This window comes from Cyprinodon tularosa, unplaced genomic scaffold (assembly GCF_016077235.1).
Source record: "Cyprinodon tularosa strain WSP-4 unplaced genomic scaffold, ASM1607723v1 ctg84, whole genome shotgun sequence".
NCBI lineage: Eukaryota > Metazoa > Chordata > Actinopteri > Cyprinodontiformes > Cyprinodontidae > Cyprinodon > Cyprinodon tularosa.
The window spans coordinates 4,061,191-4,089,062 of NW_024039607.1; the positions used below are offsets into that span (position 1 = coordinate 4,061,191).

The 27,872-nt window shown below is 39.9% G+C and overlaps 1 protein-coding gene across 39 annotated transcripts in view; it reads left to right on the forward strand.

The window, feature by feature from the left end:
- Nucleotides 1-10,072: 10,072 nt before the first annotated feature.
- The window catches only part of tcf7l2 (transcription factor 7 like 2), a 103,477-nt gene continuing 85,677 nt past the window's right edge, over nucleotides 10,073-27,872 (forward strand). For 18 of the 39 annotated variants that reach the window (XM_038272747.1, XM_038272748.1, XM_038272757.1 and 15 more), the window contains exons 1-3: nucleotides 10,074-10,654; nucleotides 10,788-10,854; nucleotides 11,043-11,167. In XM_038272747.1, coding sequence (XP_038128675.1) covers nucleotides 10,466-10,654; nucleotides 10,788-10,854; nucleotides 11,043-11,167 — 381 coding nt within the window. In that variant the 5' untranslated portion in view covers nucleotides 10,074-10,465. Of the gene's footprint in view, nucleotides 10,655-10,787; nucleotides 10,855-11,042; nucleotides 11,168-27,872 lie in introns of all 39 variants that reach the window. The other 21 variants (XM_038272750.1, XM_038272751.1, XM_038272760.1 and 18 more) reach the window with 3 other exon arrangements.

Below are 27,872 nucleotides of genomic sequence, written 5' to 3' on the forward strand. Positions count from 1 at the left end.
ATTCTGAGAAAAATTCTGAGATTTTTCTCAGAATTCTGACGTTTTTCTCAGGATTCTTACATTAATCTCAGAATTCTGACTTTTTTCTTGGTATTTTGACTTTAATCTCAGAATTCTGACTTTAATCTCAGAATTATGAGAAAAATTCTCAGAATTCTGACTTTTTTCTTAGGATTCTGACTTTTTTCCCACATTAAACTGAAATAAAATTTAATAATCAGTTAACTTTTTTTTTTTTTTTTTCCCCCAGTGGCCCTAATCTTCTTCCGTACTATGGCCATTGAAATCCATATAGAAAGAATTGGATAGGCAAGATCAAGAAATCATGCAAAAAGGAAAGGTCAAGATGTCACTCTCTATACACCCTTGCCTTGTGAAACATTATTAAAGACTCAGAAGTGTCATGTTGGAAGATGATGGATAAACATGATATTAGCAGCAGGCATGGTGGTAAAATCAAATATTTCTTACTATAGCAATGGCCGTCTGAGGGTGAGCTGCTTCCATTAAAACAATTATTAATCTTCATAAGGTCTGACATCTGCAGGTATGCTAAAACATACACTGTATATTTGAATTTTCAGTTATTTTAGGCTGATTAATTCAATATTTTCCATATGTAGATCAAAGTAATAAAAGAATCCTCCTACTGAGATCATTCTCTACCTTCCTCTTGTATTTACGTTTAACGTTTCAGAAAATAAAAGCTTTGTTTTTAACACATTAACACAAACCTTAGAGATCCTCAGTGTTTTTCTGATAATAGGATCGTTTCTATACAGGTGGAGGGACTTATTGCACTGATCAAGTGACTGGTTGCTGTTTTCCTTCCTATATTGTAAATAAAATGAATGATTACAAAATGAGACAGCAGGGAAGTGATCATTTCTGTTAACTTAGGATAACATTGGATAATGTTTAGCTTCCTTTTGTCTTTTTTTGCATAAAAAGCTCATTAATGGGCTTATCTTCCATCCTGTTAATAAGGCTACAGTCAAACAAACACCACATGGAGAGGCGACTTGTTTGCCTCAAGGTCACGGCTCGGCTGTTTTTCTCTACGACAATTGCAAGCGTTAAAGACGCAGTTGGTCCTCACCAAGAACTTAAGCGATAAATAGACAGACAATGAGGAGTAATGTCAAGTTGAAATGAGCCCAGCGCATCAATAATTATGATTTTATTTTTGTCTTTGGAAAGGTGATGAGAAAATGTGAGCTTTCTAAATCATGTTGTTTACCTTGGACATTCTACTGACAAACGCTCTCAAAACTTTTAAAAAAAAATCCCCCCCGCCCCCCCGAACAGAAACTTTCAAAAAGACACAATGGATGGTCATAATGACTCTTCATTCAGAATAGCCCAAAAGGTCAACATGCTCTAACTGTGATTTTAATTAAATCCCCATTGTCAGAAAAATGAAGCAGACACATTTTTTCTCTCTCTCCTTCCACAATAGTAGCTCTTGCTTCCTGCTTGAGGAAGTACCTTCTATGAAATGCTCCCAGCCTCTTAGCCGGAGTAAGAAAGGAGTTCCTCTCTATTAACCGCAAAGAGATGTTTAGGGTCTGCCTGAAAAAAGGACAAAAAAAAGGGAAGCTTCCCATTTTCTCCGCAGACACATGGCTTGGTTCAGCAGGAAGCATCTCTCTGGATGTTTGTACACTAGATCTGCTTTTTTTCATTGGTTTTTACTATAAAGAAAGGTCAGGGGTTATGGCAGTGCATCTCAAACTCATGAGGAATTCCAAAATAAAACATCAGAGCTAATATACATCACTTTATAAGATTTATCTGTCTCTGATTTGTCATCTTGTTTTTTTTTATTTTTTTTACTGTAAATGGGAAATTGCCTTTTTAAATTAGCTATTTTCAAATTTAGCCTCAGCATTGCAACAAACATAAATGCATTCTGTGATAAAAGTAGCTAAAAAAAAAACACTCATGAAGCTATTTATTTGGTATTGGAAAGAACAACTATAAGTTGTTTTTTGACAGTTTTACTGATATAAATCTGAAAAGTGTGGCATGGACTGATGCTAAACTGTGAAAAAATGCATTTTTAATGGAGTTTTTTTTCCCAATCCGTGTGTTTCGTCAGTTTATCCTCAAACATCAAGCTATGCCAGATTTTCTCAGTTGGATTTAGATCAGGATAGTTCTAATACCTGGATGCTTGGATTTAATACATCCCATAGTACAATTACATACAATTTGCCCTAAGAGGTATTCTTCCTGGATTATCTTGTATTTATCTATGTCCATCTTCCCATTAGCAACCAGCTTCACAGTTTCCCGACAAGAAAATAATCCCCTAAGCACCATACTGCTGCCAACGTGCTTCCTTTCTCATTCATAAAGTTTTTTGTATGTATGCACGTTTTTTTTTTTTTTTGCTCTTTATATTTTTGCTGTTTCCTCTAAAGTTTTTTCTTCAAGTTTTTCCTAAAGAACAGCTCTTTGTTGTGACTAAAGAAGCAAACAGCTTCTCCCACCTAAGATGTGCTCTCCCCGCCCAGCCTGTCAGTATGATGTTGGTTAATGAGCCTTAAACTTCTCTAATGCTTTCTAAAAAACTTTTGAAACTTTCACAGAAAACCTGGATTATTACTCAGGTCAGAAAACACACAGGTTGGTTCTGTTTACAAATTGGCAATTGGTTGTCCTGGATTTCATTTCTGTGTATCATAACCCCAAGAAAATCTTGTTCTGACTGATGAACCCTTTTTTCTCCCTTTGCATGTTTCCATCACTGTTTTTGTCCATCACATAAAGTCCCTATATAATGAAGTTAGACAATGCATTGCCCAGGTTTTACTTGCAGCCCAGCACCACAGTCTCTGTCCTATAATAAGGCATGAATCAGAGTATAAAAATCCATTTTGGCAACCCGACGCCTGATGCCTTCATTGCAAAGCCAGTGTGAAACCATTTCTCAAACCAACAACTCACTGGCTTCTATAGAACTGACCTTTAAGTAACATTTAACAGCTAGCTGGCAGCAGCCTGGCTCGCCTCTCCCTGTGAGATGCTGTTGTGACGGACAGGTGAGCGAAGTGTGTGTGCTGGCCTGCAGACCTGCAGCAGCAGAGAGTACATAAGTCACCTCGTCTCTCAGGTGGATTCCATGTTTAGAGAGTCCATTCCTGTGACCTTGATTAATGACTATCGCGTCCGTTTCTGAAAAACGCTTGGCTGTTTGTTTTGGAGGCGACAGGAGACAGCTCACGTAGCCAGCCGATACAGTTCCCACGATGCCTGGGAGGGAGGATCTGGAGACACTCGGGTTCTCCTCAATGGGTTATGAAAAAGCATGCATGTCTACATTAAGCATGCATGCAGAAAACCTCATAGCTTGATATCTGTCTATGGAAAAAGGGAATCTTATTTGTTCATAGATTGTTACACTTTTTAGACAATGATCCCTAGTTTCTGTGTTTGTTTTACATTCTCAAAGTGAGAAATTGATCCTCGATAAATGCAAACTCACAGCATTTTCTGCCCAACTGTTTAGATAAGTGTTGCATTTCATTCTGATTGATAATGTCTTTGTCTCTGTGCAATGGCTTCAACGATACCTGGCTACCAGCAGAGGGACACTGGCCATAACATTATCAGCTTTTTAGTTTGCTTTCAGAATAATCCATAAATGCAGATCCTGCATGCTACCTTTACTTCTAAAGAGCAATTTATTTAATATATATATAGCTTCAGTGTTAACGTGCAAAATAAATGCACCGGGAAAACAATAAGTGGACAATTTGAAGAATAGTGACATTTACATATATATTTGTCTCTTGATTTGTTTTTACTCTGCCAATTATATACAGCATGAAACATGCTGTCCATAATTAGATAATTCTGCTTCCTGGTGCCTGTTTTAAGAGTAATGAAAAGCACCATTAGTTTCGAAGTAATTACAGCTAACTACGGTATTATCCCAATGGTTAAATTTACATTAGCTGTACTGTCAGTAAATGCCAAATATGTTACACAGCATGAGTCCCAACAATGGAGAACATTTACACTCGACTAAAAGCAACTTAGGTTTAACAGAGTTCTACTTAGGGAAGTGGGGGGGCCTTCAGGAACGGACATCTTACATAAAACAAGCTGAGTTTTGTGTGTGTGTGTGTATTAAAAAAAGACTGAAAATGTCCAGCAGTAAACGTTAATCAACTAATGAGGGACCTTTTTACTGGCCATGGCTGGAACCATGGACGCTCGCTGCATAATTAAAGGTTTGGGAGAGAAATATGCCGCTGATGCTGGAGATATAAATTTGTATAAATGTTTTTTTTTTGTATGACAACACAATTTCTTTCACATATTTAGTATTTTTGAACAAATGAGCAAAGTTTGAAACGGAAAATGTTCGCAGATGCCCAAGGAAATATTGCATTTGATAATGAGAGAACTTTAGATTAAATATACTTGAACTGGAGTTTAGGTTTTACATCTTTGGTTAAAGAAAACATATTCAGAGAAATCTTTAAAGTTCGCAACCCCTCCTCTGAAATCTGTACAGCATCAGAACTTCTTTATTTATGATTTAAGTAGTTTAACCTTCTTCTGGCAAGCATGTATAAAAAGTCTTGAAATAAATGAATGTTTTATTACTGTAGAGTTATTTCACCCTATAAAATTGCTCAAGTTAGTTGACAATGTTTTTAAGATTGTATTTTTGTTCTACCTTACTATTCTACTTTGCTGTGACAATATAAACTCCAGTAACCTTGTGATTCTAAATGTTTTAATCATTGCTGGGATTGAAGGTATTGATGGGTTTAGGCAAAATGGCAGTTTATTTTAGAACAATAAGAATCAAAACACCTCTTCTTTACTTGTAGAGCCTGTTCTCCTGTCTTGCAATTTGTGTATATATGTTATTATATTCATACTGCAGTAAAACAGGAGGTCCTGGATTAATACTGACTATTCACCCCCACAAAAAACATGCACAAGTGTGTTCTGCTGTCTTTATTTTCCATTGACATCTATCTATCTATCTATCTATCTATCTGTCTGTCTGTCTGTCTGTCTGTCTGTCTGTCTGTCTGTCTGTCTGTCTGTCTGTCTGTCTGTCTGTCTGTCTGTCTGTCTAATTCAAATTTGTTAGATAATCAGTCTAATTAGATTATGTGCAAATCATCAAAACACTTTTTCCTAAATATTTTGAGAGAAAGAGAGGTAAGAGATGATTAGCACATGTTTAGAAAGCGTTATTATTTTTAAATCTATTTAAGTAGTTTGCCCCCGACTCTTAAGATGACAGCAGGTAAATGTCGGGATCTGAATAACTGCTTAATCGTGGTCAGAAGAGAGAGTGTCATAGTTTACAAGGCTGATTAGGGGTTTCAAGCGACCAAAAACATGTTAAATCAGTATTTTATCTGCGCAGAAAATTAAGGGCTTTAAGAATGACAGCCATGTTCCTGTGGTGCGGCTGTCCAGGAAAGTTTAGCCTAATAATAGAACTCAAAATGTTTAAAAAAGCATCCAGAAGCCCTGAACAATCTTCATAGAACCAGAGCAAAAGACCCTATCTCATTTTATTTTATTGCATTTATTTTTGTAACTCTACTCTTAATGTAACTGTTAACTACTGATGAATATATATCCCTTGTGAAGCAGGTCAGTCAGTTATTGTTGTTTCTAATGGTTATGTGCCAAAGAAATAATCTATAACATCACTTGAAATAATAATAATAATAAAAAAAAATAACAGAAAGCAAAAATTTGTTTGAAATGTAATAATTTAGACAAAAAAGAAAAAAAAAAGAAAAAGGATGTTTGATGTAAATTCAATACAGCATTCTAGAGAAGAAACTCATAACAGCTCTGAAGCCTGGAGGTCTATGTGTGACGGTTTGGAGCTCTTGTTTGAGCACAACTTCATCACCATGCATCTAAGCATAGGGTACCAAAGGAGAATGTGAGAGCATCTTTAGAAAATAAAAATGCTGAATAAAATCTTGACTTTACTAAATTACACAATATTTACTTGTGATTTTTACAATTAATGCCTGAAAAAAAAACATTTAAAAACAGTTAAAAAAACAAAACAAAACTGAAAAATATTTATTTCAATGAACAAGAGAATCAATGAAATATAAAAGACTTTATCAACATTATCAGCTGTGGGCTATTTTCTAATCATGTTAAAATCTATCCGAAGATAAAGAGACATGCATGCAAAAAATATTTTGGCACAAATAATCTACTTTATGACTTCAGAAGGACAGAGAGAACAAATCTTCTCAAAGTTTTCTGTGAGGTCACTCAGTTAGATGAGGTGCTTGTATTTTGCATTTTATAACCTGAAAATGTGATTGTTGTTGACAGAAGCAGTGACAGCTTCACTGAGAATCAGTAAATCCATGATCAGGGCTGTCAGCCGATCAGACGCTGGTGTGGCCTCTTGAGATGAGGGTGCCGGAGAAACCTCCGTTTTTACCAAGCAGCCGCCACAAGGGGCAGAGGTGAACATGCAAAACCCACAGCAGACATAAATAACACTAAGAGATGTCTGCCCCCTCATCTAGTGCTGCGGCGGCAGCAGCAAAGCCTATCATCTTGTTATTAAAGGGTCCTGTAGATTAGAATCATTCGGGCGGCATCAGAGGCAGGTGTCCCTACTGCATGCGTGATAACACGCTGCCAGACCCCCAGTAAACTCTCCGGTACCTGCTGAGGCAATCCGGGTAGAGGCCAGCTTGGAGCCACCGCTACTTTGGTCTGGGCTGTGCAGGGTCTGGGTTTGGAGGGCCCCTGAGCAGCAGGGTGCCTCTTCTTCCTCCATCAGCTGCCTGAGCACACACAAGACAGGATGAGAACCACTGCAAGCAACACCTCTTTCTTCCTCCCCACTAATACATTGCTGTCTGAGCTGCAGCCAGCTAACGCAAATGCTGCTTTCACCTCATCCACATAAAGCACATCAAAAATCACTGAGCGCAGGCGTCTGCTTTCTGCTGCATCCTGGCCTGGGTGCGTCTGTGAGCACACTCCCAGTGTTTTGCTGCTGCATGCATTCACAATACTTCCCCATGGATGATCTCTGACAACCTTGCTGACACCAGATACAGAGGAATTAGTGTCATAATATTTAGTTTTCATTCGTCTTACAGCGTGAAGGCATCAGACAATATTTATAATCAACCATTCTGTGTTGTTGTTTTGATCTTGCTCTGCTTTATTTTGCAAGACTGCAAGTGTCACCTGCATGGATGTTTTAGCTCTGTTTCTTGTAGCTAGAGATGAATTAGTTGAGGTTTTTTTTGTTATTGCAGCATCAGATTTTTGGCAGATACCAGAAAGTGAATTTTTGCAGCTGATAAGGTGACTTAGCCACAGCTGCTGAGCTCATCACTGATGCATATACCTCCATTTAACAGGGTTAGCATGCACAGATTTTTCTACTAATTTCAGTTGACGAAAAGCTGTTATTAAATTGGACATCTAAAGATTATTTTTGCTTTTGTATAATTTTGGAATACCTTTCTGTTTTTTAACATATCCAATACTAACCAATATAAGAAATACAATTCCTTAAGATTTTATTTTTATTTCTATCAGATCCCAACCTTGAGTTCAAAATATTTTTTGTATTTTTTAAAAGGTGGATGTGGACTAAAATAGGACGCTAAGATGGAGCATCCAAATCAGAATCTTTTATTTGTGTCCAGTCTTGCTGCTGAGGAAGGAGAAAAAAATGAGAAAGAGAGAGAGAAAAAAAGAAATATATATATATATATATATATAAAAACAGCTCAGTTGCCAGTGAGGAATTCAGGTGCGTCCCAGAGGACATCATACCTGTCAAGAAAGTAGGATGCAATAACACCCTCCATCCCAAAAAATAGATCTAAGGAAACATTAGCCAATATAATAAAAAATAGATCTAAGGAGCTGACAAAGCAGATAAAATGATAATGCTAAAAACAGCTCAGAGTAATTCTGCTTCTGGTATTGGCCTTGAGTGTTAAGTGCGCATAAGAAAAAGGAAAGAGGAGAAAAACATGATGGATTAAGGGTAGAAGAGTAATTAGATTTAAGCTTATACTCCATTTAGTGTGTGAACTAGTTGGCAATAAACTGGCTTAAAAAGACCTAAGGATGGTATCAAGTCAAAAAGTGTCCATCAATAAAAGAAGCATGGAAAAAATGGATATAGAATATTTTTTATGTATTTCTAGAATAAATTGATTAATTCACCATTTAATCTAAATGTTTATGTGATTTTTAGTTATTTCCTTATTAATTTCCTCATCCACTGGACCAGAAAATAATTTCAACTCACAGAAGATCCAACAAACTCTATTTCAGTGGATCACCTGCAAGGCAAAACATTTAAGAACCAATTATATTGTTTGGAGCAGTGTTAGCACCGCCCACCGTCTCTGAAGGCTAACAGGGCAGGATTTAGGAGATACAGGGTCCCTTTCCTAGAGACAGACTGTTTTGGTGCCTTAAATTATAATTTGGAGTTAAAGGCAAATCAGTAATTTTATAAGTACAATCCACATACAAACAGAATAGTTCTGATATAATCATTGCATTTGTCTTTTTAGCAAATTCCTTGAAAACTTTCACTTTAGTATATTTCACCTGAACTAAAAAGACAAAATGCTAGAGTAACTATGAAATACTTGTTTATAGTGATGTAATATAGCAATGCAAATACAAAAAGATTACAAATGTAGACTTGAAAAATATTCTTTATCTTATGTCTTATTTGTAAACTGAATAAAAATAACCTTTATTACATCTGCATGTATCGGAAAGTGCATTCCAAAAATACATACCAAATGATTGAAATAATGAACATAAAATATACATTTTGATTTAAAAAAAGTACACATAATGTTCTTTTATTTTTTTGAAGAGAATCCCTTAAATAAAAAAAACAACAACAAACAAACAAACAAAACAAAGCATCTTGGGATAATGCCACAGTACACTTTACCTTAACATAACTATGAATTTATGAGAATAATCTTAAAATTAACTCTAATATCTTTATTTTCAACATGAGTTACATGCTTTATATGATCACAGATTAATCAATTATGTCCTTAGTATCCATGATTTACTTGATTTTGATTGAATTGTACGCCTTTTGGAGCTCGATATGGAAGCGCATAACCATGTAATATTTGTATAAAAAACAAAACATGAAAATGAAACATTAAATTTAATAAATAATCTATATAACTGTATAAAATTCTTAAATATTTGAAAGAAGTGATAATTTAGTGGGATATATTTCTTTATATATATATGTATGTACTTACACATACATATATATAATTACATATATATATTAAAACAAAACACTAAAATGAAACATTAAATTTAGTAAATGATCTATATAGCTGTCTAAAATTCTTAAATATTTTAAACAAGTGATCATTTAGTGGAATATATGTCCTTATATATATATTACTTACATATATGTAATTACGGTACTTATATATATAATTACATATATACATATGTATGTACTTATATGACATATATTTGAAACAAGTGATCATTTAGTGGAATATATGTCCTTAGTCCTTATATATATATATATATATATATATATATATATATATATATATATATATATATATATATATAGGCAATTTTTACTACATTCCCACAGGCTTTATTTTTTAATGGGCTTCAGCTTTCCCCAACAGTATGCTGCCCTGTGTGGTGTGCCATATTGCCCATTTCAAGAGCTGACAATGCTTTTTAGTAGCTGGTGATTGGTTTTGTTTTCTGTAATAAATCATGGCACTTTTGGAGCTCCATAGAGTTGCCCTCTTTTCACCGTGTCCTCTATTCGCAGTAGAGACCGTCCACATGTAAGTTAAATCCAGATTTGCCAACAGCTCCTTCATCTTCCTGCTGTTCCACCATCATTATCCCAAACTGGCATTTTTTCACTTCTCATATGTTTTTTTTTTTCCCCTCGCTGCAGCCTGTTTCCTCCAACCAGCACTCCCTCTCCTTTCCTTCTCTCTCTCTTTTCCTCCTATTTATGAAAACGTCACTTTAAGTCCCTCCCTGTTTGAATCTCATTAGTTTCTTGTGTGTTTCTCCCTGTCAATAATCCCGAATCCAGACTCTCTCTATTTCCATCCCTCTCTATCTGTCAATCAGCGCCGCCTTTGAACTGAAAACCACTCCGACCAACTTCAACTCACTCAATCCGAGCGGCTCGGCTCCTTCTCCGGCTTCCTCATTTTCCTGCCAACATTTTTCCCCCTTCTTTTTCCCCCCTTGTGTTTTTGACTTTTTATATATATGTACTAGAGCTTTTGGAAAACGCCAACACGAAGAGACTCTCTTTTAAAAAGAAAAAAATATTAACTTAAACTCTCGGACTTTTCGGGGCTCGCAGAGATCAAGGAAACTTTTTGGTGTTTTTTTTTTTTCCGACCCGAGAACGATTCTTCTGCTCGGGGGAAAAATGCCGCAGCTCAACGGCGGTGGAGGGGACGATCTGGGCGCAAACGATGAAATGATTTCCTTCAAAGACGAAGGGGAGCAAGAGGAGAAAATCTCAGAGAACTCCTCGGCAGAAAGGGATTTAGCAGACGTCAAATCTTCGCTCGTAAACGAGTCGGAAACGAATCAGAACAGCTCTTCGGATTCGGAGGTAAGTTCGGATCGATCGTTAAATTCGTTGTTTGAAAGGGGGGGCGGCCTACATTTCTTAACACTTTGATAGAGTTCACCATGAAAGCTTCCAATAACTTTAACGCAACCCATGTGTTTCGTTGAATTTCAAGGCGGAAAGACGGCCTCCGCCTAGATCTGAAACTTTCAGAGACAAAACAAGGGAAAGTTTAGAAGAGGGTGAGTTTCTACTTATTCTCCTTCTTTTTTTCTTTTTCTTCCACTATGACATTATGTGTTTCAAACACAGGAGTCAGTTTCCAGCTTTCTTTATCAAATATATTTTCCTAGAATAAATAAAAAACACCTTCCAAGACCAGTTTATTAAAAGTTTTCCTTCTCTTCCCCCCCCCCCCCCGCCATGTTAGCTGCGAAAAGGCAAGATGGAGGGCTGTTCAAGAGCCCACCGTACCCGGGATATCCGTTTATAATGATCCCCGATCTCACCAGCCCATACCTCCCCAACGGATCACTTTCTCCAACAGCACGCACAGTAAGTTCACTTATTTTACCAGCTGCTTATCTGCACACACTCCCCTCCTCACACACGGCTCCAAAGCAAAGGATTGTCACCCAGAAAATGGAAAGAAAAGGGGGAAAAAATGTGGAAAGCAAGTTTTCCAACTCTTCCTGAAGTGTACAGTACCGCGCGTGAATATCGAAGCTAACATGCTAGCTGTGCTAATAAAAAAAAAAGACATTTAATCCTTTCATGTTATTCGAAAGCTACCTGCAATTTATTTTCATAAAAAAAATATATATTTATTTTAAATTTAATTATAGTATTTGGCCCTGCTGTTTTAAAATTAGGTGTAAATTCCCACCTCGTTAATAATGCAACTGATTTGTGTTTGCATGGCCTCATCAAAAATGCTGTTTTTTAATTTCATCACTAACACCACTGGGAGCTGCACTTTACACTGATTCTCTGACACACTGAACAGTGTTTAAAAAAAAAAGAGGGGGAGAAAAAGCAACAAATATGCAAATGAGTATTTGAGAGTGATTTGCATGGTTAACATTCTTTTACAAGTTGCATGCTCTCATCTTTGCAAAACAGTCATTTCTGCAGTTTAATATGTGAAAGTTAAATGCAAATTGTGATTTATTTATTCTGCTTTGCATGCTACCTTCAGGAATCTGCTGCCCATTTTTTTTTTGTTTTTATCCCAGAATCATTTAAATCTCTGTTTACTAAACAAATTCATGTTATTTATTTTCTCATAATCAGCTCTGTGCAATTATGCACTCACTCATTTAGCTAAGCTGGTCCCCAGGGACCAAATGCATTGCAGAAGCGGCATCATTTCTTTCCCCTCTTTTTTATTTTTTATATTTTAAATAGGTGCTGCGTTTTTAGAAACTGTCATCTCGTTTTACGAGGTGAAGGCAAAGACCAATCACCAGGAAATCTGATCCACAATCACTCAACTATTTGCTACCTCAATGTATTTTTTTTGTCGTTCACACCTTAAAAATGAACTCGCACCTTGACACATAATGCCTTTCTTTTGTTTTATTTTTTGGATAACATTTCAGCTCAGGATCTCATGTGAGACTGCCCACTATGTCTTTACGTAGCTGTGTGTGTGTGCGTGTTGTTGTTCCACACTGGAGCACATTTTGTCAGCTTCGTTAATGCTGCCGGCTGGTATGTGGAATTAGTCACTCGTTACTCTCATCATCAGGCTCTGACACACGCGTTCGCAACGCAACTTGGATTTTGAAGTGAAGGGCCTTCCTTGTTTGAATATCCCAGTTCTTTGTTTTTTGGTATATTACAGCAACGTGTCTTGCAGCCTGCGGAGCGCTTTCCTCCATCATGCAACAGTTAGAAAGAACTGTACCTTTTCTTTTTAAAGATGTCTTTAAGAGATGCTCCTCTGAGATTTGATCCACGTTTGCTCTCCTCATAATGACCTTGAATCCTTGTTTTTATGACAAAGACTCAATATTTACTTTGTGATTTATTACCTTCTATGTCATCAGATCAAAACTAGAACAATAAGATGCTTATTTGCGGGCAACGACACATTAAATCCGGTAATACTAACGAGTGCACCTGAAGAGGATGTTTTTTTCTTCTTCCTCTGCCTCCTACTGTACCCCCCTCCGTTTTGGTGCTCTGTGTGTCCGAGCTGTTGGAGCTTTTGAAGTCGGCGGTGGCTGTAATATAAATCTATTAAATTTAAAGCCGGGATAAATAATTCACCTGGACATTGATTAGCTGTCTTGCTCCCTAACATGTCACGTTAGGCTCGGGATATAACCGCCGCTGTTATAAGAAGGAGACCCGTTTTGTCATAAGAAGCCTTTGATTTCATATCTGTTCTTTTTCAGCCCCCCCCAGGGATGTAATAGTAGTTTCTGCATATGATAAATATCACAGGATTTGTTTCCGTAGACATCATAATTAGCAATGAAAGATATTTGTTCCCGTCCATCAGTTTTGCGTTTCTGCTAACCGGTTTGGACATCTTTAAGTTGTTTATGTTATTTCTGTGTTTGCACGGCTTAAGAGGCGGGAATGAATTCCTGCGTGAGGCCAGTCTGACCTCTGGGAGCCATAACCGGCGAGAATTTGTTTTTCCTACCACCTAAATCCGAGGAGCCTCACAATTTAGTATCATTTAAGCAATTTGACATGAAGCTGTGCCCGGGCTTTAAAAGCTCTACTCCTCTCCCCTCCCTGCAGTCTCTCCCCTCCGCCCTAAACCAACCTCCCCCCCTACACACACACACACACACACACACACACACACACACACACACACACACACACACACACACACACACACACACACACACACAAAGGCCTGCTGAATCACTGGGTGCAGGTTGAATTGGGGAAGTGGCCTGCCAAGTTCAGCCCCCGGTTTTCCATCTCTCTTTGCGTTCACCTTTTGTTCCCTGCCTTGCTAACGCGGGGGCTTGTAGGGAAGAAGAAAAAAGAAGCCGGTGGGTTAACTCCGGTACTGTGGGCTAACATCACATCTCAACAGGTCTGGAGAGGCCGAGGCAGGAGAGAAATGAGGATCTGGGCAGCTGGCTCTCCTGTGTCGGGCCGTAAATCCGCCCTGCTTTTTTTAGTGCCTTTCGGACTTATGAATGTTAGGATATTTAACGCCACCCTCCACCCCCCCCGCACAGCCCTGTTATTCGGGGCCCACTGGGACTTTTGGCGGGGATCTTGAGTTTCGTCATGTAATTACGTTTAGTTTATAAAGAAACAAGTAGGAGGCTGGGCAGAAATGTGGAAGGGGAGGGTGAATAGGTTACTCGAAAAAAGAAAAACGAGTGAATCTTCTGCAAGCACAAAAGATGCTTAGCTTGTTCTTTTTCCTTTTTTTTTCGAATAAATCCATCTTAACATGCCTACTAATTTTTATTTGACGGGAATAAAAATCGGCGAAAGCAGCACCTCCTTTTGTGCGGCACATATTGCTGCGGCCTTATCTGTAGCTAAACGCCACAGACCGTATCTGGCCAACAACACGTGAGCAACATAATCATAACAATGGCATATCATATGGATTATATGTGTTTGGCTGGGGTGAATGGAAGTTTTGGCGGCGGCAAGAAGGAAAGGATGAGTTTTAATAGGGATTTTAGGGGATAGGGCCCACACCTTATCCAATTGGCTTTACATGTTAATCAGGCCTAATTGATGTCCGCAGGGCTTTTTTTTTTTTTTTTTGTGCATGGCACCGTGTTGCAGCTTTTTTTTCTCCCCCTTACTGAAAGCTAAAGAATACACTGAATTTACTTGGAAGGTTGCGCTCCCTTTTGTTTTGCAAATCACTTTTATTTACAAAGTATGGCGGAAGCGGCTCCCGCTCTCCGACTCCTCTCCCTCCCTCCCTCTCTCTCTATCTTCTCATTCAGTCTGAGCGAAAGAGAGAGAATAGGTCCTTATTTTTTTATTTATTTATTTTCTTCAACCTAATAAACAGGCATAAAACGTGCAATCTGCTTTGGATTTAAGGAGTTAAGTTGGAGAGCTGGAAGCAGGAGGGAGCTGGGAAGCAAAAAATTGGCACCATTAAACTAAAATTGGGGTCTGCTTGACATTAGCGGTGCGCAGCAACATTCTCGGAGCTTAATTAGTCCAAACTGTAATTGTTCATGGTCTGCCAATAAGAGTAACGCTCAGGATAAATAGGCGGTGTTGCTCTAAATCGGCCTGGGTTTTTATTTTCTTCCCTTTAAAAAAAAAAACAATAAATCATTCACATATTTGCGCCGTGATTCACATGTCGACCTCTCCCATCTCGACATGTGGTAAATTGTAAAGTCAATGAATCACAGATGTAGGGACGGTGCGGAGGAGAGGCGGTGGGAGGGGTGGGGGGTGTACAGTGAGGTTTTGTTAGCGCCCAGCGAATGAATGGAAAAATATTTGTGCTGTAAATATTTACAGAGAACGCGTGCATGTGTGCGTGTGGAGGAAAAAAATGAAATATAAGTTGAAGTTAATTGTCTGATGCTGATGATGTCAGCACGCCGTCGATCTCTCTCACTCTCTCTCTCTCTCTCTCTCTCGGCTTTAAAAACCACAGAGGCAGGAAAAAAAATCATTTTGCGGGATGTGTTTCTAATCAGATTGTAAACTAGTGCGGAGGGAGCAGCGGCTCCCTGGTGGCACCGAGCTGCGTTTTGGTAAAGCAGCTGTAGTCCAGGATTTTTCTCTTTTCTTTCCCCAAATTAAATCATTGACTCCAAGGTTTTTAATGCAATAACAGCTAATCTGAGGCCTAATTTTGACTGCAGTGACAGATTACGCCTGTTACTCATTAACAGAGTGCCGCCCGGTCAAACAAATTATTCTTTAAATGAACAAATCTATTTTCACCTTTTATATCTCTGCCTGTGTTAGTCACCGAGCCACCCTACCACTACCTTTTCCTGCTTTTCTTTATTTTGGGGGGGGGATTAGTTTGTTAGGCAGCTGTGCTCTGGAGCCCCCCCTCCCCTTCTTAGACTGAGCGTAACCCTCTTCCTCTTCCCCCGTCTCCTTTGCCTCTCCAGTGCATTTCTATGGAGCGAAACACAAAGATAGCACTGTACATCTGGAATGCAACTTGTGTCATCTGTTAAATATAGGGTAGCCATGCTGCTTGCCCACAGGGCTCGGGGCTCCATCGAACATGGAAATGAAATTATTGCGTGTGTCACGCTGTGCATATGGGAGCATGTAGGGACCAGATAAATCTGTATACAGGTGTCGACTCTATTTACTGGTTTTCTTTACTCCACAGCTCTAATTTATTTTATTTATATCACAATCATTCCTACAATAAAATTGCCCAATTTATATCCAGTTATATAGAATTTACTGAATTCTCATTATTGCAGCTCATACCTCTACCTTGAAAGCTAATAAAGAACATCTGACTATTAATTTTTATTGGACTGTAATTTTTGTATTTTTTTGCAAGACAAGCTTCATTTTCTCTAGGAAAAGTAAAAAACAACAAAAAAAAAAAACCTTAGAGGCTGAAAATAGTCTTTTAAAAATCTTCCATAGTTGGAGGACAGTGGATAGTTATTAGGAGGCCCCGGGCCCCAATACTCATGCAGGTGTTACCAGACCTTTCTGTCTCAAGTAAAGCTTTAAAAATACAAAACAAGACATGTTTGCTTTACCTTATTCAGAGTATTAAGACGCTTTTATTTCTACTGCTAGCACTGGACATGATGTTCACTAAATAGAGCAAATTATGCCGTAATGGAGTAAATGGACATGATTCAAATACGTTTACATCTGGACATCATTGTTTCTAATTGGGGAGATTTTAAGGGAAATAAAACAAGTTAAAAACATTTTATTTTCATTAAATAACATAAAAGCAAGTAATGTTCTTAAAATGTTGTCATTTCAACTACATGTTTAAGGGTTTAATAGGAAATGTAACTATAATGCCAATATGGCTGCCGTGTAGCCCAGTCTCTCTGAGCCCGACCTGAATAGATGCTTCTTCCCACCTTAACTAGGCGATAAAATAAAGGTCATTTTTAAGTTGAGCTACAGCAAGGTCATTTTACATTTCCAAATAATTTTTTTTTTTTTTTTTCACTTTGTACTTCAGATTTTTGGTTCTAACATAAAGAACCCATCCAATCAAAACTGCACTTTGCTTAAAAAGTTTAAAAGGGGCTGATCGATCAGAAGAAAACAAGTTTTACTGCCCTATTTTGACAAAAGCGAGAAAGATCATTATAGACATTATATTTTACAGGAATTCTTTGCTAAAATAATTGCCTATATTAGTGGTGAGCTCCACTGTACATTTCATCAGTGTGGGATCTTCATTCCTCACTTAGGCCAGTTTTTAAGCTATTTTTCAGCTACTTTTTGCTTTAAAAAAATCCAAAGAAAATAATATCGTAACTCATGAGTCATATAAGGTTTTGAAGCTCTTAACAATCAGACCTGTTTTGTTTGATCTAAACTTCTACAGAAAAGTATCCATTCTTGTGTCTACTTATCTGGTCATCTCTTTCTTTCTTCATCAAAAACACAGCATAACAATCATCAACATATGCTTCCAAAGAGGTTCCTGGCTCAGACTTTCCTCTAAGTGAGTTTGTTGCTTTGCAGATCAGAAACTCAGCTGTAGTTTATTCTAAAGCTGTAATTTATTGCAGTGGAACACAAGGTCCACTTCATATTTACGGAGCTCATATTTAACCAAATATATATATTTGGGGTGCCTTAGCCAATCATTAAAAAGCCCAACCTCTGCAAACTTGCAGAAAACAGTGATAAGATGAACTGAGGTGATTGTTAAAGATCATTTTATTAGCAGATTTACAGCACTGAACCTGCTGCAAAGATAAAGTTAATCACTATTGACTACTTCTTTTCGATATAAAGGTTGTAGCTGAGGTTTGACGGATTATCAACCAGAATTAATTTATTTTCTTCAGGGAGAAAAAAAGTAAAAAAGGAAGGGGAATCTGACATCAGTACAGAAATACGGTGGGTATGTGCATTCTTCTGCCTGCCTGAATGGTTCTGGAAGTTTATTCATAATGGGTCCAGTAGCCAAATGAGTTCACCAGCAGAAGAGTGGGGTGGGGGCAGAGAAAAGCGGGAAATCTGTGTTAGGCCTCTGCGTGTGTGAGTGAAGGGCCCACGTTGGTGGTGGGGGGGCCCGGGGGGTCGGACGCACAAAAGCTGCTTGAATAGACCGCATAATTGCTGTTAATGCCAGGGCAATGAGAGCAGCGACAGTTCCTGGTTAGATGTCCAAACAATAGTGCCCCTGGGCTCCACATTTATCTTCCTGTGTGCAAAGGAAGACAGAAAAGAGGGAGAGGAGGACGGAGCGGAGCGGGAGAGTTCAGTTCTCAGTCATCGCTCAACGACCAAGCGTCAGTTTGTGTGTGGCTTCCGCCTTTAAATGCCCCCCCCTCCCCTCAGCCTCCTACGCCTTCTGCTTTTGACCACGTTTCTTTATCCCGCCCTCGTCGTCATCATCATAAAAACTTTGCTCTAGAAGCCCTTTGGGCGAGGGCCTCTGTGATGCTGGAGGAATTCAGGTAGCGTTGTCCTTCTGTTTGGATTGTAGAGTGTGTTTGGAAAGGGTCAAAGTTCACAAGCACTTACATGAATTTCACTGAAAAGAACCTCAACACCTCATTTTTTTTCTTCTTTTTTCAAATTGATGGAGAATCCTCGAGTCTCCTTTGGAGTTTCTCTTCCCTCAGATTATACATGTCTCTCTGCACACGGGGAGGAGGTGCCACGCTGCCATCTCAGCTCTTAATGATCACATTGGGCCAGATAATGACTAGCTGTGCCAGTGTGCTGGGAACACCTGTGGTACACCAGCCTGTTATGGATGTGGCATAAATGCCCTGGAACATAATATGGAGGAGGAAGAATCTCATTCATGCTTATATTTTGAAACCCTTTCCACTTGTTTTTATTTGGCCTCTGTGAAACCTAATTAGTCCCTTATCTTATAAACAAATGAAAACCTTGAAGCATTTTTTTAATTAAAGCAGTTTCCTAATAATATATACCTGTTGAAATAGTTCATATTTTGCCATGTTCTAAACAACACTACTGAGATTATATGTAAATATACCAATATAAGGTAGCAAGTAATTGTCTAAATGTTTTTTTTTTTTTTTCTTAATTTTAATACCTTTAAATGTGCTGAAAATGTCCTACAGGTATGCAAAAATCCATGTAGGCAACCTTAGAAGCTTTATTTAGATAATCAGGCTAATGCTAAGCTTTTAGGCATATGCGTTTGAAACGAAATGCCTGAAAAAGCCCACTGAAGCATAGAAGTGGCAGCATCATGCAGTGGGGAACATGCATCAACAGAAAACTAAAAGCTTTCCAGTGGCCTCAGGTAAAAGCTGATGGCGGATTTGGTTAAATGAGGGCAGTTTGGGAGATCTGCCCCCTCTTTGCAACAAGAAAGCAGCTCCAAATATCGAGCCAAAGCTATTATTGTAAGGCGTTTTTTTTAATCAGTAAAGTAAAATAAATAAAAAAGTTTAATGGCAGTTTTTCTTATTTCCTTTATCACAATTATGCACTTTATTGTGTAATGTACCACATAAAGTTTAATAAAATTCGTGGAGTTGTTGTAACCTGGCAAATGTGAGGATTTTCAAGGGGTGTGAATAGTTTTAAAAGCTATTATGTTTATTTAACAAAATCTGCAACACATTATGCAAACCGTTAGCTTATTTTTTATTTTTTTGTATCCAGTTAATATCTTCACTCTTAAAGCAGCCAGGGGATTTACGGCGTGCAGATAATCTGTTAACAAATGGCTCAGATGGGGATGGAGGCGAAAGCGTGTGCTAAACACATAATGGCCGGAGTTTAAGGTGATAAAATTCCAGTAGATGTATTTTTAATCTTACTAATTAAACTTTTAATTGTGTGCCGGATAAGCTCCGAGAAGCGAGAGCGTAGTTGTGTGCTTGGTTTTGGAGGCTTAAGGGGAGTCCGCTAATGAGGTGAGTGTTATATTATTATAAAAAAAAAAAAAAAACCCAGACAAGTAAAAATAAACGGTTGTGTTTCGGTCTGCAAAAGGTGAGGCTGAGGTTTTAAGAGTGCGAGCAGAAATAATTTAATCTGCTAATCGCAGGATTATGTTGGGATTTGGAACAGAGAAAAAAAAAGTTGGTAAGATTACTCGAAAATGTACAAGGCTAATAAAATGTAACCCCCTTTACCCCTGCAATGTGGAACAGTGCTGGTTTCTTTTTTTTTTTTCTCTAGCTGATGAACCAATTCCAATGAAAAACAGATTAAGAGTAAATTCCCATGTGAGCTCTTTAACCAGCTGTTGGAAACCTATTTACACAAAATAATACAAACAGCTGTCAATTTGTGTGCAGCACTAAATAACACGTCATTTGAACAGGCTGTCACGTCCGCACATGCCGAGTTTGGTTTGTTGGGTTGAGAAAAGTGACTGATAGCGAACATTTAAGACCGTTTTCTTTTAAAGACTTTCTTCCGAATATATTTAATTCATATTTAAACGTGACCTCGGCTGTTGTCACCCGCTCCCCTCATTGTGTATTCACTCGTCGGCAGTTAGAGGCCAGCGTGACAGCAGGGTTAACTGCGAAAGTGAACAAATTGACTCGTGGAAGTGAATTGTCAATTGTCATTCTCCCTCGAGGGGTCGGGAGTGAAAGGAGCGTCTTGTTTGGACAACTGTCCCGAGGTGAGATGAGTGGCCCTTACTGTGCGGCCCTGAAGGGATGCACAGAGATGGACTCGCAGCCAGAAGACCAACCAAGTGGAATGGCAGACAAACACACGGGGAATGTGGCACTGCTGAGACAGAAAACAATGCAATCTGACCACCCTGAAATTGCTGTTTGATTGGAATAATGACCTGCAGTTGGCAGCTGGGACTGTGGCCGCATTGAGGAAAGCTGTGACTGGAGCCATCCTATAATAAAACCCAGCCGGAATGAATGACAGCTGATTCAGAACATCTCTGTGTTAAACATTAAGCACAGATTAGTGCAGCACATGTTTCCCAACTTAAATTTACATTCTTTGGCTCAGGTGAAGTTCAGAGTGAAATATTTGACATCCTGGTTTCTGGATGATGGATGCTGATCCTGAGTGGAATAACTGTGATTCCAGCAGGTTCCCCAGTGAACGCTCCTTGTTAAAACTTTAGATATGGAAAACAGCAACCAGGAAGGACATTCCGGTCTCTGAATCGTAGGATCTACCAGAAGTGACAAAAAAGGGGAGTGGCGGCCTAGTGGTTATGGCATAGAGGTTGGAATCCAAAGGTTCTGAGTTCAAGCCCCACTCCCACAGACTGCCACTCTGGGTCTCTGAGCAAAGAGCCTTAACCCCATGCTGCTCCCTGGGTGCCGTACAATGGCAGCCCACTGCTCCCCAAGGGGAGAGTTAATTTGTTGAACTTCTGACCGTATAATGACAAAAGCTGGAAAAAAAAAATCTTTGTAATTATAAAATCTTAAAATACATTTGAGTTTTTCTTTTTACAATCATCAATCCTTCTTCATCACTGGTCTGGTTGCCTTTTGTTTACGCTTCTGACTACAGAAGTGATGTTAGTTTAATTAATAAGCCAGTTCTTGACCCAGAAGGTTGAAGATATTTCTGATTAATGTGATGTTCTGTCGTGTTTCTCGTTTTAAACTGGTGTTCTGACCTTATATTTAAACCACGGAGAATCTTACACCACTAACTGTAAGTAATGACCTTAGATAGAGATCAGAAAGCCGTATTTATTGGACAGGAAGTTGCAGAGTGGAGGAGTTTGGTAAGTGTGGCAAATGTGATTTGTGAAAAAAAAAAATCCTTAGTTGGACTTAATATTTAAACTAAAAATAAAAATATGCATCATCTAATTTCTTAAGGTGGAATTATTTGTCCTTTATAAATCTGTTTTCTCACGGAAAACTCTCAACTGTTCCTTGGTAAGTAAACCAAAGGTTAATTTCCGTGCGGCCTAGTTATATTGAAAGTTAGGACTGGAGGCTAAAACGGACATGGCCTTTGTGTCATGTGATGCACGTCACCATGCACTTTAGAACCAGGAGACTTTTTATCTCCTCTTTACGGCTATCTCTATCTTTATTGTCTGCCACACTTTGCATATTTCAAATAACAATAAAGATAAATTTCCAGCCTTGTCATTAAACACAGAATCCAGCAGCTTCAGGAAGGATCTTTCAGGGTTGGGATGATTTTCTCTAATCTTCCTTCCTTGGGAGGTAGCAGAGGGTTTTGCTCAGCAATTAGAAGCAGTCAGCGTTGCAGGCCCTCTGGAACCTGAAGATGAATCTGGGCTTGGAGGCGCATAAAAGCTCTTTGTTTGTTGTGGATGACCCTTGCCGGAGTAAGGGCTGCGTCTGTCTCTACTCAGCCAGGCAGGCCGGTCTGCAGTTAGGATGCAGCAGCTGGCCGGGGCCCAGGCACAGGAATGCTGTGTGCGCTGTTTAAACAGTGACTTGTCTCTGTGCAAGGCCTGAAGGACTGGAGGGAAGGAAGTTGCTGCATGTTTACATAGCTGAATTGTCCATTGCCCCCCCTACCTCCCCCAATGTCTCATGCACTTCTGTTCAAACACTAACAAGTGTGGAGATGACCCCCACTGATGCTCACAGCTCTGCTTCTTCTGGTCCAAGTAAGTCTGCAAATAAGTACAACTTGTAGCTGCTGTTCTCCTCCCTGCTGTGGGTGTTTGCGATTTTAACGTAGAGGCTTGGATGATGGATAAAGTGTTATAGGGCTCTGTTCTTCACGCTGAGACAGAAGGGGAAGGGGAACATAAAGACAGATGAAGAGATGGAAAGCATCTCGTCGCTCTCACTAAGAGGCCAACCCAACAAAGGTCCAGACATTGACATACGGTGGCGGTGTCAGGCTAATTGTTGTTTGAATTACCTGTTATGATCCAATGACAAATCTCTCACACTCTTGCCACCAGAGCGGAAAATGTATCCGGGGGATTGGCATGATCTTTGTGCATGTGTGTAAACCTGGCTTCAACAAGATGGATAAATGCAATTATTGGACAGACCTGGAAAGGAGAAAATCAATTTAAAGCCCGTAAAGCTAAGCAGGGGCCGTGGTTAATTCATTTGGCCAATTTACGGGTGATGTACGAGTGTCAGGGCACATTAGTCAGGTGGGGGGAACGGGCGAGCGTGTGTGTTGGGGTTAGGAAGATGGAGGGGAGAGGGCCCTTCATGTGAAGATGCTCTCAGAATGCGGAGCAGTCTCCTTGAGACCCGGTTACACTCTTTTCCCCTAACTCTGCGCCGCTCAGCATCTCAGCGGACAAAGCCAATGAAGCCTGCTCGTGGGAATGACAAAAAGATGCACTGAGCGCACCGAGTGGGAGGGAAGAGGAATTGCTTTGCAAATGAGGTGCGGAAACATGGCTGTGGTCTGCTGGGCAGCAGAGTGAGTACCAGAGTGTTTTGCCATACCAAGAGCTCAATCAGGTCCTGTCAGCACCCGCCTAAGTTAAATGACTAATTTTTCTCTATGCAGCAGGTGTACCCATGTCATTACCCTCCCATCTCGCCTCCAAGATTATATTTACTAAGAAGTGAATAAAGCTGACATGAGTACTCTAAACTTGTTTCTCTATGTTATGAATTATTTTGACAAGACTTCCTTGTATCTGTTAAAAATTGCAGCAAACTGACTGACATTAGATCACTTTAGTCTGCCTGGGCTGTTAAAAAGCCATTGTCTTGGTTGAGCAAAACCCACTGAATGGTTACACAAGCTGAGTGGTATGCAAAAACAGTGGTTAGAGCGTAGCCGGGCGGGTTGGAGGCGTTGAGGGAAGCTTTGGTTTACAGCTTCAAGCCGCAGCCTCAATCATGGGCAGGGTTTCTGTATCAGAAACAGAGAGAGGGAGATGGAAGTGAGACAATATGACCTCCCTCACTGCAAATCCAAAGCTGTTTTAACCGGCTGCCGTAGAACTGGACTGCCTCTCTGTTTAGTGGGTCGGTTTGCAATCCGTGTCAGGAAAAAGGGGCCCGTGAGCATGTGTCACCTGACTGCAAAGCGGTCTATCTCTGGGAAACCAGAGTCGACGTGAATGGTGAGGCTTTTAAAGACAGGTGCCACGCACGCCTGACACGCAGCAGCTGGGGGAAGACTGCAAGTTCCTCGGTCATGTGTTGGACACTGGCAAACAGCATTAATAGGGATCCTCAGACAGTGGCAACTCAGCAGAAACGCATTTATCCACCTGTCTCTGCAATCACAACCTCGGCATGCAGCGTTGCCCCGACCTTTTTCACTATTAACGAAGAATTGATAAATATTCATAATATTGATGCATAGAAGATTTAGACTATTGTATATTTCACTAAGCAATATGCCATATGCTTCTTTTCCCTTCATCTCTGTTTAATGATACAGCTGTGATCCTGCAAGTCCTTCATCTGGGACCTTTACAAGCTTTTCCCCCACTAAATACTTTTGCGTTTTTAGTTAAACCTGAGTCCTAACCTCCAAATTTACAGATTTTAGCTTTATATACTCCATATTTGCCTACAGGTTTCATCCAAACTGCTTTTTGACGCCCCTCTTCTAACCCATGGGAGAACAACTGTTGTCTACCATCTATAAGCCAGAGGAATTCATCACCCTTATTCAGATTGGGGGAAAAAAATCTTGGAAGTCCTCTCAATGATCCCTGATATCATTTTACTATTGAGAAAAACTTGCCTCTCAACTGTTCCCAGTCAGCGGACGGCGATCAGACTTGCTCTGATCAACAGCAGTGCAAAATTATGCTTTTCTTTCAGTGAACTTGGAAAGAAATCACATCCAAACTGTATGATATCTAGCAAGAGCATCCTAATGCGATCCAAGTATTACTTCACGATGCCCTAGTTAGGATCAAGGCATTTTAAAAACCTTTTATTGTGTTCCTGATTGAACAGAAAGCTTTTTGCGCCCATGCAGCTGCATGTTGCAAAGCAAATTTAAAGCAACCTGCTTACAGAACTGCATTTTGAGTTATGTACCTTATTTGTTAAGTGTAATAATGTTTGATCAAGTTCACACAGTAGAGATAGTCCTCTCTCATTCAGGAATCATTTAGATGTTGAGTCAGCACTCTTGTTTTGCCATAATTTAGCTTTGCGGTTGTTTTAAATCATAAACAGGCTGACAGACCTCCTGCTAAACGTCAGATCTAAATTTGAGGGGGAATCTTGTGTCTCTCTGAGAGTCAGCTGAATCGCTGAAGCTTCCTGGCCCGAGATTGAGACGCTGCGGTCCTAAACGCTGGGAAACTCAACCTCTAATTGTTCACAGAAGCCGTTGGCAGGATGAGCGAAGAAACAATGAGCGAAGAGCAGAGATCTACAGGGAACTAGTGTAGATGTAGAGATGAGACTGCTCGCACTTGCTGTTCACGGCTTTTCAGGAAAAGAGGAGAGCCCGCAGGGTTTCTTTCCCAATGTCAAACCAGTCGCCCTGAAGAGGAAAAGAAAACTCCTTCTCTCCCTCTCTTTCCTTTTTTTTTTCCTGACCCTCTTTTAAGAAACAGACACTTTCCTAACATTTTAAATTGCCCTTGTCATGCGGTTTCCTAAGCGGAGCTGCCGGGAGCCGGCTGTTTCCACACGGGCCGATGTTCTGTACCAGTTCTGGTTTTCAGTAAAAAAAAAAAAAGAAAAAGAATCTGCTTTTTTTGGCACTCGGCACCGCTGCATTAAACTTCCAATTTTTTCCCAAAAGCTAACAGAGGCATGCTTGTAGTCTTCACGCTTTTTGATCCGAGTCACAGTCGCTTGGCAAGAAGTACATCTGCCTCTGTCCCAACTCTCCCACCGCCCTCCCTGATGTATCCCAAATCCCATTTTCACTATATTTTTCACTCTGCCACATTTCGGTAAATAACGTCAGTAATGATTCAATTGGGCATAAAGTAATTGAGCTGCGGCCTGCTTGCCATCTGTCTGGTGAGATTACCACTTTTTGTGTAATTAATCATGTGACCCTGTGGCCGGTGGGCAGCCGCTGCCAAAGACCCAGTCTGTCTTACTTGAAGTGGGGGGGTTGTTTTGCAGTTTTAAAAGTTTATCCCAGCTGCTAAAGATAGCACAGACTGATGTGCGCTGAGCCTAAGTAGCAATGCTTGTCTCCTCCATACACACACCAACATTATGCACGTCAAAGCTCACAACAAGCCTCGCTCAATTTGGTAACTCCACTCGGGTCGCCGTGATCCCTGTGTGCATGCAGTGTAACCGGGAGAGGATAGACTTGGGTCAAAGAGTGTGTGTTTGTGTGTCTGCATGTGTGTGTGCTGCCGGGGTCATGGTAGGCTGGATAGAGACTGCTGATTTTATGTGTGGTTTGCTGAGCTCTTGAGGTTTGGTTTCCCTTGGACAGAGTCCAGAGACTCCAGGGCCTGCTTCTCCTCAGCTCTCACGTGAGGTTGACGTGATTGGATTTAGGTCTCGATCTGGTTGTTTTGCGCAGCACACAGGACATTAAAGACGGGGGGGAGATGGGGGAGCTAATGAGTCTTTGAATCAGCATGTGTTGAGCTCTGTGGATGTTTTGTGGTTATTGTGCTTCATCCTCGACTCAACCTAATGTGGTTTCGCTCACCGAGCTCTGAAGAAGTAAAAACCTCTGTAGTAACCCTCATGACGTTCAGTTCACACAAAACATGTAACATATTACTGAACCGCGGTGGTCCCTGCATGAATGAGCCCCTCATTGTGAGCATAACAATCTCCTATATCTGCACCAAATCTCTTCCCTAACTTAAAGATTAAGGATTCAATAGATTTTAAAAACCATAGACATATATTGCTTTGATTGATGGATTTATCCCATCCCACTGTCTCTCCCTAAAACCTCAGTGAAAGTTCTTTGTTTAATGCTACTTTCCTAATTGTGTTTTTTCTGCTCCAGGAAATGTATTTCTAGATTAGTAAATAAAGGTTGGTTCCTGAAAATAGCCTCTATTGTTTAAATGCACCCAGAGTTTGTTCAATTGTAATGATTTAGTCTATATAGTGCAGTTATCACATTTGTCTTAATACCACAATGAAGCTATAACTGTTTGTGGGCTGTAATAAAAATAAAGTGGAGCTACTAACAAGGTACACCATTTGTTTTTTTATTTGTTTTTTTTTTTGAGGGGTAGCCCCTTAGCTGGGCCGCTCTGGGCAGCTGCCTTATCATCTATATAAGAATCTCCACTGCACCTGGAAAAGAGACATCAACATGATATACTGAGTGAAAGTTGGATGGGTTCTTGCGATTCTTTGGTTTACAGCTTAGTGGGGGAAAAAATCCTTCTTTTTTTTCTCCACCAGACAAAAATAAGCAATCTAATTACTATGGTTTGCATTGGTGCCGCCACAGCATGGCTTTTAGGACCCAGCTAGGGTGGCAGTGGCCCCTGGGGATCGGGACGAGGTATGGGCCGGCCTCCAGGGAAATTATAGGGTGACGCTGAGGGCGGGAAGGGGGATGAAATCTGTGTTCCACTCAACTAGGAAAGCTACTGTTTCTGTTTCATTTTCAGATCAGGTCGATGGATAGTGTAAAACTTTGTAAACATTTTTGTTTGCAGTTATTCCAAGGAGGACGTTTCTCTTTCATATATCAATGTGCATCTGTTTTTAGCCTCCTTAGCCAGCTCTTGACTCCCTTTTCTTTTTCCACTTCCCTCCGGCCAGCCATCCCTCCCCTCTCCCCCTTTCCCCCTCTCAGTATGTGCTCTGATTACCTCTGCAAACTGGCAATAAGTTGATTGCTTTACAGAGATGATGTAAGCCTCTGCCCTAGGGTACATCAGGTTGGATTTCTCCCGCTTTATCTTGTAAAGCCTAAATTAACAGCTGGTTTGGTTGGAGTTCTCCTGGATCTGACTAAAGGATTAGGCTTGGTTCTCATGCGAGTCAATCCGGTTTGATTTATTGCGGGTCTATCAAAAAAGATCAATGGGAGTCCTTTTGAAAGTAAATCCTTAATCGCTCTTTGCACTTACGTGTCATCATTGTGAATTTTTCCCCCCCCTGTCTTCTGTGTCTCTCGCTCTTCCTTCCACATTTCTCTCCCTAATTCTTATTCTGTCCTTATTCCGCCGTCCTGTCTGTTTCTATTTCTTTTCCTTACCTCCTATACCATTCCCAGCCCTACATGTGGTAGCCTTCCCCCTTCT